At 35.6% G+C, this 12,606-nt stretch overlaps 1 protein-coding gene across 11 annotated transcripts in view; it reads right to left on the reverse strand.

Moving 5' to 3' along the window:
- The window catches only part of SOX6 (SRY-box 6), a 715,392-nt gene that overhangs the window by 385,316 nt on the left and 317,470 nt on the right, over positions 1-12,606 (reverse strand). For all 11 annotated transcript variants that reach the window (XM_018059595.1, XM_018059594.1, XM_018059593.1 and 8 more), the window contains one exon: positions 1,633-1,840. In XM_018059595.1, the coding sequence (XP_017915084.1) occupies positions 1,633-1,840 (208 nt within the window). The remainder of the gene's footprint in view (positions 1-1,632; positions 1,841-12,606) is intronic.

Raw genomic sequence — 12,606 nt, forward strand, 5'->3', positions numbered from 1 at the left:
GAACATAGGCATGAATGAGAAGTATAAAGTCTCTGAAGAGCCAGAAGAGTCAGTACAGAGTCTATGAACTGAAGAGTATGTGTATTGCCCAGAATCTCTCAGCAACTCACCCAGAAATGTGCATTCATATTTTAAATAGTGTCTAGAGTGTTATGATCATCTAATTAAATAACTGAAAGATAAATATAAGAGGCAAATTAGAAATTATTCACAACTAAGTAAGAAGTTATAGCCTGAAACCTGATATTAAAGGAAGAGAAACCAACACACACACACACACACAAGCACGCACACGCATGCACGTGCCTGCCAAAAAGGGTATCTAAATCAAGCACACAGAGGAACTCCAAAGTTTCATAATTGCAGAGAAATAACTGTAAAGCAACTGTCCTAATCATCTCAATGATCTCTGGGGGCATCATTACATTATAGCATGGTAAAGTAATTGACATTTATAATACAACAATCATCACAATACCTCAAATGACCCATATTAATTATTATAGTTAATTCTCAAAATGTTTAAGAAGTCAGGTTACTACCATACAAAATTTTAAATTTTGTGATTCAGGGAGATTGAAAAATTTACCCAGGGTCACATGATTGTTAGACAGGAATTGGAGTTTATAGTCTACTGCCTCATGACCCTGAGTCATCAAAAAAAATTTACCTTTTGTACCATATAATCTAGTTAGTAAGCCTGGGAAACATAATACATTTCAGAAACTTCCATCAAGACTGCTGATGTTGTGGACAGGTAACAAAAATTAATCTGAAATTCTTAAAATTTTGAGTCTTTTATGGAATAAAATTAAGTTACATGAAAATTTCCCTTATATCAAATACCCATTTCCCTACAGTACCACAGAGGTTTAAATTGAACTTACATATGAGTAGTGATTCAGAGTCATTAATTACTCTATATTTTAAAGTCTAAAATCTGTACATAAAAAAATGAAAGAACATACATAGGATAGCAATCACCTAGAGCTGATTAATTTAAACATATTATTAGAGAGTCTCCTTTCATCTACTTTTTAGGACCTAAGTTAACCTAAGTGGACTCTTGTAGAGAGAGGAGAGAAGGTGGATGTCTCAGTAGATGTCATGTGTCACAGAATTCTCTCCTTGAACACTGTTTTATCAATATTAGAAACCCTTAACTCTCAATTCTACAACATTTGAAGGTAAAATAATAATGTTTATAAGTTTATAATATTTGTAAAAATAAGGATAAATAAATTAGGCTTTTTTTCTTTTAAAACAGTTGATATTTTCATAGTAAAATACTATCCATTAAAAGGAAATATGGGAAGAAAAAATGAAAAACAGTGTTGCAGCTGAGAAAATACCTATACTACCTTTTTCCAGAGCAAGGCTTATAGTCAGTTTAAAACCTTGATTTGTTATTATAAGAATCAAGTAAAATGCACAGAGTTGTAGAAAAATGGAACTATCTGACTAACACTTCTAATGGATCACAATCTGCCATCACCATGGTAACCTCTGAATAACTTTTTCCTTGCTAGTGCCAATTATGCACTTCTCTGGCCCTTGAAATCCCACTCATTTTTTTTTTTTTAAGCTGGAATCTTAAAAAGAATAAAGCCCAACAGTGAAGTCCACACATACCCTCTTGTTCAGTCCGAGTCATTTCCTCAAGCTTCTTCTGTTTCAGTGTGTCCACCACATCGGCAAGGCTCCCTTTGCGGCGTTCTGGGGTTCCAAAAGTAACACTGGTCATTATCTCGCGGTCCCGACTCCCTTCGTCAGGCTTGTGTGGTGAGGTAGAGGTATTTCGGAAGGAATATAGGGAACATAACTTATTATTCTCTGACTCCTAGAAAAAAAATAAAATAAAAATCATTAGAACATGTTTCTTTGTATATCATTGGAGAAAAATATCAAACCCAGAATGACAGTATATGAAGCTGAGATGGACAAATAAAATACATTAATTATCTCTGTTTAAAAAAAAATACATTATACAAGTAATTATCAAAGGAACTGACCTGAAATTACAGATTCAAACTGTTTTCTTTTTTAACTAAAAAACAGTAAAAGTGGTATAAAGACTTAATTTTTAAATGAACACTTCAGCTTCTTACTCATTTATACCTTTCATTTAAGATAGTTCAGATTTAATCATTAATTATAAGAATGGCAAAGCTTCTCTTTTAATTGACACTTACATCAGCAAACCTCTTCCCACAGCCTAAAAAACATATACAACAACAACAACAAAAACTCATTATCCCTAAATTTAGAATAATAGAGAAATTGGCTCCATTATTGTTTACCAGAAAATATATAAAATATCTAAATCAGTGCCAGAAAGTTAGACAACCTGAATATTTCTGGGTACTGTGTTTTGAGAAAAAATTGTTTTCTTTCTTCTTATACATGGTTGGATGGCATCACCGACTCAATGGACATGAGTTGAGCAAGCTCCGGGAGATGGCAAAGGACAGGGAAGTCTGGTGTGCTGCAGTCCAAGGGGTAGCAAAGAGTCGGCGACTGAGCGACTCAACACCAAATACATCTGTCATAATCACAGAAACCTTTTCTATTCCTTATCCTTACCACTGACACTTTAGCACATAGTCACACACATTTCTCCTGTGGCACTTAAAAATGATTTGTTTTTACATTTTTTTTTTAAACAAGAGGACTAGTTTGTTATAGAAACACACAAGAATTATCTCATATTACATAGAAGCTGGCTAATTGGTCAGATAGTTAGGTCCCTCTTAAGAAGAAAAGGCAAATCTTAGATGGAAAATAATAAACACCTAAAAGTTTATAAAAGGAAAATGCATCAGAACTGAGAGCATGAAGCAACCATTACTGGCCATAGCCCACTAGTAGTCTTGCATTCACCTTGTCTGTCTGTGTATGGGAACTTTCTCTCCCAATGAAAAATTTGTATGAAATAAATAAAGCATCTAGACTTTGTGATTCTTGTCAGTTTAAAAATCTTAATTGCTCCTATATCTCTACCCTTCTTCACACACATGAAAAAAGCCCAGGAGGCATCAAGAGCTAGAGGAAGAGCATGGGATAAAAGCTGGAGTTAAAAAAAAAAAAAAAAAGGTACAGAATTAATCACTGGTAGGAAAGGGAGTGTAAAGGAAAATGGGAGTATAGAGAAGTACATTTCCATATAATAAGATAACTACACTCAATAAATGCTAGGTATTTAGGTATTATTGTCATTGCATATAAGGAAGGAGTAAAACTAATTTCCACAGCTATTGGCAGCATATAATGAGGTAACATTTATAAAGTAACTAGGCACAGATCTGAACCTAGAGCAGGTGGTGCTTAGTAAACAGTAGGTACCAGTATTCTGAGGGAAGAAACAGATCTAAGGATGGAGCCAAGGAAGTTCTTCCCACTCTGGACCTAAGTAATTGCTTAGTAAAAAAAAAAAAAATATATATATATATATATATATATATATATGTCCTGAACTAAATTGAGTATTGTAAAGTCTGTGAATATACTAAAGACCGCTGAATTGCACACATTTAAATAAGGAAATTGTGTAGTATGCTTATTATATCTCAATAAAGCTGTTCTAAATTACTATGAGACAAATCTTAATTTTTTCCACTATTCCACTGCTAAAAGCACCTAGCACAGAGCAGTTGTTCATTACATTTACACAGAAATACACTGAAAAGGATAAAACTAATGTACAGGAGAGCTCCTCTTTACATTGTTCCCAGATCTTTTCTTTCCCAGGAAACATGTTGTATTTAATGCTTACAATAACCATGGAGTGATGCAGAGGAATCCTTTCTTTTAGATGTCAGTCATGGTTAGTACACAGTTCCTTGGAGTGGCCAGTTCACTCTCAACTTTGTGAACACAAACACTCAAGAGATTTTCTGGGCTTCCCTGGTGGCTCAGATGGTAAAGTTCTGCCCGCAATGCAGGAAACCTGGGGTTCAATCCCTGGGTTGGGAAGATCCCCTGGAGGAGGGCATGAAAACCCACTCCAGTGTTCTTGCTTGGAGAATCCCCATGGACAGAGGACCCTGGTGGGCTGCAGTCTATGGGGTCGCAAAGAGTCAGACACAACTGAGAGACTAAGCACATATGTTTGCCAAAGCCAATTTCAGCTCTTAATAGAGCTCCTAGTAGAAACGTTACCAAGGCTTTTTGAAATCAATAAACATGCTTCAATCACCTTCATTTCTCATATTACTGCCTATAAATAAAAAACAAACTCTATCTCAACCTAAAGGGTTGAAGATCAACTCAAAACAACAGTTACATGGAAGTGGTTACCTACAAATGACTCACCGTTGACCATAATAAAGAGGATTTTTCCCGTCACTCCCACGTTGAAAGGTTCTAGCAGTGTCTTAGCAGTACTAGCAGCCTGAGTTACAGTAGTCCTTAGAAAACTTAGGCTCCATACACTACCATTTTTTCTCTCAGAACTAATTTTAGTCTAATTTACTCATGTCACTTACTTGTTGGATAGGCTATGTTCCTTGCTTTTTACTCATGAGAATGCAGTCACCATCATCCACCGCAGACAACAATGATGGGTTCCCTCACCAATGACCCATATTGTCCTCAGCCCCATAATCTGTGCAATGTAGCTCAATACCACCAAGAAGAAGATAAGAAGCTAGAAAGTCATGTTTTCTCCAAGAAAGCAACAATAACTACTTACAACATGGCACAAAGGCACCAATACCAGCAAAAGATGAAATCATAAATTACTTAAGTTGTATAAGTTATTTTACACTATCCTTAGGAACAAAGAAAAGGGGCAAAATTGACCATTTATGGTCTTTAATTTTTAATTTTCTAAAACTTAAAACATACGGTCCTCTCATGAATGAAGGCCTATAGTCAATTCATCAGAATAAAAGGGCACATGAATCCAAACACTTTCAAAGAAAAGATTTGTTGTTGCTGTCATTGTTTTAGTCACTAAGCCTTATCTGACTCTTTTATGGCCCCATGGACTGTAGCTTTCCAGGATCCTCTGTTCATGGAATTTTCCAGGCAAGAATACTGGAGTGGGTTGCCTTTCCTTCTCCAGGGGATCTTCCTGACCCAGGGGCCAAACCCATGCCTCTTGCATTGACAGGCGGCTTCTTTATCACTGAGCCTCCTGAGACGCCCAATGAAGAGATTACTGTTAGATAAGAAGGCAATATTGGGCTTCCCAGGTGGCACAGTGGCAAAGAATTTGCCTGCAAATGCAGGAGACGTGGGTTAGATCTCTGGGTCAGGAAGATACCCCGGAAAAAGAAATGGCAACCCACTCCAATATTCTCGCCTGGAAAATTCCATGAATAGAGGAGTCTGGCAGGTTACAGTCTATGGGGTCACAAAGATACATGACTGAGCATGCATGCACAAAAGGCAAAAACGGCAAATCAGAAAAAGAAACTTGACAAAGGATCGCTAATTTGTGTTCTAGGGAGGTAGGTAATTTTTAAGTAAGTTTTCTCATAGGAAAAAAAAAAAAAGGTTAACCTAGTCTTTAATTTTCTATAAATGAAATAGGTCCTACGAACTACCAACTGAGACAAGATGCCCAATGACCGCATCTATCAAGTTAGATGCATGTTACTGCAGCACGGCTTATTTGAGTACAGCAGTTCTTCTCAAACTTTAACATACAGTATTCCCTGGCAAGTATGTGAAAATACAGACTCCCTTACCTCCTGCCATACCCTCAAAGAGTGGTGCCCAGGAATATGAAGCATAAAAAACATCCCAAGTGATTCTGATGCACAGGTCCTCTCATTCTGACGCATCCTACTTTCAGAAACACTGATTCCCTATAGAAGGCAATTAAATGAATGTACTTTGCCTTAATGTTACAATGTGGATATGATTACGAACATTTTTAATAAGCCTGGTTAGTTGTGATTTAAAAAAAATAACATAAAGGAGATTACGTCTCTTCTTTTGATCTTTCATATGAAAACAACCAATGTATAACATGGCTAAACACATGAACATCACAAAAAGAAGAGTGTACAGGGCACTGAGTAAGTATTAGCTCATTCAAAGAAAACTTAGATTGTTTTCTCTTAGCCCCTAACCTTACTGACCTCATCAAACTTAACACAGTGAATAAAATTTCAAAATATTATTTAAAAGGAACCTAGTACCAATACAAGGGCTAAAGCAGTGTTGGTTAAGATTATCTAAAGCATTTCACTGGAAATTAATTAAACAGTACAAAAATTATATGTAGATGACTGAAAAAGTATACAGTAGTATTAAAATAGTTATTAGGCAAATTTTCTAGAATATATGAGCAATTTTCACAAATTAAGACTATGTAAAGATATTTTCATATATGAAGGGATAGAAAAGTCAATATTAAAAACAAAACGTGTGAAGTGATGGATGTTAAGTAAACTTATTTTGGCATGTTAGTGAGAAACACCAATATATTTTTTCAGAAAAAATTATGTACAGAAGACAGAATTTCCAACAAAATGTTAATGGTCCTGAGTCTTGAAATAATGTGCTGTGCTCAGTCATGTCCGACTCTGTGACTCGACAGACTGTAGCCCTCCAGGTTCCTCTGTCCATGGGATTTTCCCAGCAAGAATATTAGAATAGGTTGCCATTTCTTCCTCTAGGGGATCTTCCCAACCCAGGGACTGAACCTGCATCTCCTGCATTGCAGGTGTATTCTTTACCACTGAGCCACTGGGGAAGTCCCTTGAAATAATAAGTAGTTTTATATTTTCTTTTTGAAATTACATATATTTTGCAAATGTTCTATCATCAATAAGACTTTTAATCAGAAAGCAAATATTATTAATATGTTCAAGGTTGAATATGAATAACAAAAAATGTTGTCGAAATAATTTATTTACAAAGGAGGAGGCACCAAATGGAGAAAAAGATATAGTATTTAGTATGTAACTTCAATTTTGTTACACGCATGCATAAGGATAAATGTGGTCACACACAAAAACAACTTGGAAGATATATACTGAAATATTTATAGTAACTTCTAAATAGTGATAACATTATTGGTAATATTTCTTTCTTTTTGCTTATCTGTGTTTTATCATTAATGAATATATTGCTTATGCAATAAAGAAGAACAATATCATTTTATAAAGAGATGCTTAGAGGAAATACAAAAGGAATTTTAGAGAATTGAGTTTGGCCATCTTGAAGATGTCTATAGAGTTAATACATTATAGTTGACCAGTATTGAAACCAGAAAAAACAATCAACCTTTCTTTGTCTGGGCATTTCTGCAGCCAAGTGCTCTCAAACAGTATTTTCTAATAACTAATTATTTAAAAGGGAATCCCTAATCAACTAAAATCTAGATTTGTCACGATTATCAACCACAGTTTCCTGTTTGCCCTCAAAAGATACACAAAACCAATCTACTTCCTGTTCTATGTTAAAGTTGTTTAAAATATCTTAAAGGAGAAATTAAGCTAATAGTCCTTTTTTTAGATGAAACTCCTTCAGTTTCAACACCTATTTCCCATTTGACATGGTTTCCTAACCTTTCATCACTCTCCTCTGATATACTCCAGTCTCTAGTTGCTATTCTAAAAATGTGTTGCCAAGAACTGTGTACTGAATTTCTACATCTTTGTTTTTAGCAAGAAGAAAAGTAACAGTCAGAAGGTTCTGTGGTTTTCCCCATGTCACACAGGTAGGACTGGCAGAGCTGAATTCTAAGTGTAGGTTTTCTGACACCCAATTCAGTGATTTTCCATTCCACAGAATTATACTAAAATCACCCTCAAGAGTAAAAGATGCCATAAATTCAGTAACACCTACCTTCTAAATCCTTTCTTGCCTTACATTTTCAGACATGAGCTTTACATACTTTTGAGACAGAAATTCCAGTTATTAACCCAAATTCCAAAATTTCCAAGATACCCCACCTTAGTTATCTATTGTATAAAAATAATCCTAAAACTTAATGCTTAAAACAACAATAATGATTTATTATCTTTAATGATTTCTACAGGTCAGGAATTCAGGAGCATCTGGGCTGGTGGTTTTGTGTCAAGGTCTCTCGTGAGGTTGACATTAAGTTAGTGGCTACGACTGTAAGCTCAAAGGCTTCTATATTCTCAAAGTGAACACTTCAAGAGCTTGGGGTTGGAAACTGGGGTTCCTTGGACATCTTCCTCTATGTGATCTCTCCACATGATCATTTCTCTTCAGCATATTGGCCTCAGAATAGCTGGACTTCTTACATGGTAGTTCAGGCTTCCAAAGGTGTTATGTCCTCAAAAGAGCCAGAATAAAATTATATCACTGTTTCTAACCTAGTTTGCGAAATCATGCCCTATAACTGTCAATGCAATCTATTCAACAGTAAGTTAACCATGGCTGATCCACAGTCAAGAGGATGGAAGTTAGACTATGCGTTTTCATAGAATGGAGTTATAATATCCTCAAATAGCTGATATGAGAAATGAATAATGAAAAAATCACTTAGGGAAGTATCTATCATCTAAGTACTCAGTAAATGATACCTACTCTTATTATTGAAATGCCCTTTGTCCAGTTATCTTTGGTTTCAATTTTTAATTCTGAAAATAGTCATGATAATCACTGGCACCAGTTTTAGGTTTTTATTTATACTCATTCAACTAAGTGGAATAATAAATACTGAGCTGTTACTCTCTCTTTTTTTTATCTATTCATTACTTTTATTTTTTTAATTTTTATTTTACTTTATTTTACTTTACAGTACTGTATTGGTTTTGCCATACATCAACATGAATCCACCACAGGTGTACACGTGTTCCCAATCGTGAACCCCCCTCCCACCTCCCTCTCCATACCATCTCTCTGGGTCATCCCCGTGCACCAGCCCCAACCATCTTGTATCCTGCATTGAACCTAGGCTGGCGATTCATTTATTATATGACATTATACATGTTTCAATGCCATTCTCCCAAATCATCCCACCCTCTCCCTCTCCCTCTGAGTCCAAAAGACTGTTCTATACATCAGTGTCTCTTTTGCTGTCTCACATACAGGGTTATCGTTACCATCTTTCTAAATTCCATATATAGGTATTAGTATACTGTATTGGTGTTTTTCTTTCTGGCTTACTTCACTCTGTATAATCGCCTCCAGTTTCATACACCTCATTAGAATGGATTCAAATGTATTCTTTTTAATGGCTGAGTAATACTCCATTGTGTATATGTACCACAGCTTTCTTATCCATTCATCTGCTGATGGACATCTAGGTTGCTTCCATGTCCTGGCTATTATAAAGAGTGCTGCAATGAACATTGGGGTACATGTGTCTCTTTCAATTCTGGTTTCCTTGGAGTGTATGCCCAGCATCATAAGGCAGTTCTATTTTCAGTTTTTTAAGGAATCTCCACACTGTTCTCCATAGTGGCTGTACTAGTTTGTATTCCCACCAATAGTGTAAGAGGGTTCCCTTTTCTCCACACCCTCACCAGCATTTATTGCTTGCAGACTTTTGGGTCACAGCCATTCTGACTGGGGTGAAATGGTACCTCACTGTGGTTTCGATTTGCATTTCTCTGATAATGAGTGATGTTGAACATCTTTTCATGTGTTTGTTAGCCATCTGTATGTCTTCCTTGGAGAAATGTCTATTTAGTTCTTTGGCCCATTTTTTGATTGGGTCGTTTATTTTTCTGGAATTGAGCTGCATAAGTTGCTTGTATATTTTTGAGGTTAGTTGTTTGTCAGTTGCTTCACTTGCTATTGTATTCTCCCATTCCGAAGGCTGTCTTTTCACCTTGCTTATAGTTTCCTTTGTTGTGCAGAAGCTTTTAATTTTAATTAGATCCCATTTGTTTATTTTTGCTTTTATTTCCAGTATTCTGGGAGGTGGATCATAGAGGATCCTGGTGTGATTTATGTCGGAGAGTGTTTTGCCTATGTTCTCCTCTAGGAGTTTTATAGTTTCTGGTCTTACATTTAGATTTTGAGTTTATTTTTGTGAGTGGTGTTAGAAAGTGATCTAGTTTCATTCTTTTACAAGTGGTTGACCTGTTTTCCCAGCACCACTTGTTAAAGAGATTGTCTTTACTCCATTGTATATTCTTGCCTCCTTTGTCAAAGATAAGGTGTCCATAGGTGTGTGGATTTATCTCTGGGATTTCTATTTTGTTCCATTGATCTATATTTCTGTCTTTGTGCCAGTACCATACTGTCTTGATGACTGTGGCTTTGTAGTCAGGCAGGTTGATTCCTACAGTTCCATTCTTCTTTCTCAAGATTGATTTGGCTATTTGAGGTTTTTTGTATTTCCATACAAATTGTGAAATTATTTGTTCTAGTTTTGTGAAAAATACCGCTGGTAGCTTGATAGGGATTGCATTGAATCTATAGATTGCTCTGGGTAGTATACTCACTTTCACTGTATTGATTCTTTGGATCCATGAACATGGTCTATTTCTCCATCTATTAGTGTCCTCTTTGATTTCTTTCACCAGTGTTTTATAGTTTTCTATATCTAGGTCTTCTGTTTCTTTAGGTAGATATATTCCTAAGTATTTTATTCTTTTCGTTGCAATAGTGAATGGAATTGTTTCCTTAATTTCTTTTTCTACTTCCTCATTATTAGTGTATAGGAATGCAAGGGATTTCTGTGTGTTGGTTTTATATACTGCAGCTTTACTATATTCATTGATTAGCTCCAGTAATTTTCTGGTGGAGTCTTTAGGGTTTTCTATGTAGAGGATCATGTCATCTGCAAACAGTGAGAGTTTTACTTCTTCTTTTCCAATTTGGATTCCTTTTATTTCTTTTCTGCTCTGATTGCTGTGGCCAAAACTTCCAGAACTATGTTGAACAGTAGTGGTGAAAGGGGGCACCCTTGTCTTGTTCCTGACTTTAGGGGAAATGCTTTCAATTTTTCACCATTGAGGATGATGTTTGCTGTGGGTTTGTCATATATAGCTTTTATTATGTTGAGGTATGTTTCTTCTATTCCTGCTTTCTGGAGAGTCTTTATCATAAATGGATCTTGAATTTTGTCAAAGGCTTTCACTGCATCTATTGAGATAACCATATGGCTTTTATTTTTCAATTTGTTAATGTGGTGAATTACACTGATTGATTTGCGAATATTGAAGAATCCCTTGCATCCCTGGGATAGCCCACTTGGTCATGGTGTATGATCTTTTTAATGTGTTGTTGTTGGATTCTGATTGCTAGAATTTTGTTAAGGATTTTTGCATCTATGTTCACCAGTGATATTGGCCTGTAGTTTTCTTTTTTGTGGCATCTTTGTCATTCTCTAGACAGGAAACACAAAAAGGGTGCATAAACCAGAATCCAAAACAATAAAGTAAGTGGCAATGGGATCATACGTATCAATAATTACCTTAAACGTAAATGGGTTGAATGTCCCAACCAAAAGACAAAGACTGGCTGAATGGATACAAAAACAAGACCCCTATATATGTTGTCTGCAAGAGACCCACCTTGAAACAAGGGACACATACAGACTGAAAGTGAAGGGCTGGAAAAAGATATTCCACGCAAATAGAGACCAAAAGAAAGAATGAGTAGCAATACTCATATCAGATAAAATAGACTTTAAAACAAAGGCTGTGAAAAGAGACAAAGAGGGACACTACATAATGATCTAAGGATCAATCCAAGTAGAAGATATAACAATTATAAATATATATGCACCCAACATAGGAGCACCACAATATGTAAGACAAATGCTAACAAGTATGAAAGGGGAAATTAACAATAATACAATAATAGTGGGAGACTTTAATACCCCACTCACACCTATGGATAGATCAACTAAACAGAAAATTAACAAGGAAACACAACTTTAAATGATACAATAGATCAGTTAGACCTAATTGATATCTATAGGACATTTCACCCCCAAACAATGAATTTCACCTTTTTCTCAAGTGCTCACGGAACCTTCTCCAGGATAGATCACATCCTGGGCCATAAATCTAGCCTTGGTAAATTCAAAAAAACTGAAATCATTCCAAGCATCTTTTCTGACCATAATGCAGAAAGATTAGATCTCAATTACAGGAGAAAACTATTAAAAATTTCAACATGTGGAGGCTGAACAACACGCTTCTGAATAACCAACAAATCACAGAAGAAAGAAAAAAAATCAAAATATGCATAGAAATGAATGAAAATGAAAACACAACAACCCCAAACCTGTGGGACACTGTAAAAGCAGTGCCAAGGGGAAGGTTCATAGCAATACATACATACCTCAAGAAACAAGAAAAAAGTCAAATAAATAACCTAACTCTACACCTAAAGCAACTAGAAAAGGAAGAAATGGAGAATCCCAGGGTTAGTAGAAGGAAAGAAATCTTAAAAATTATGGCATAAATAAATGCAAAAGAAACAAAAGAGACCATAGCAAAAATCAACAGAGCCAAAAGCTGGTTCTTTAAAAGGATAAATGAAATTGACAAACCATTAGCCAGACTCATCAACAAACAAAGGGAGAAAAATCAAATCAATAAAATTAGAAATGAAAATGGAGAGATCACAACAGACAACACAGAAATACAAAGGATCATAAGAGACTACTATCAGCAATTATATGCCAATAAAATGGACAATGTGGAAGAAATGGAC

Source organism: Capra hircus, chromosome 15, assembly GCF_001704415.2.
Source record: "Capra hircus breed San Clemente chromosome 15, ASM170441v1, whole genome shotgun sequence".
In the NCBI taxonomy this organism is placed as follows: domain Eukaryota; kingdom Metazoa; phylum Chordata; class Mammalia; order Artiodactyla; family Bovidae; genus Capra; species Capra hircus.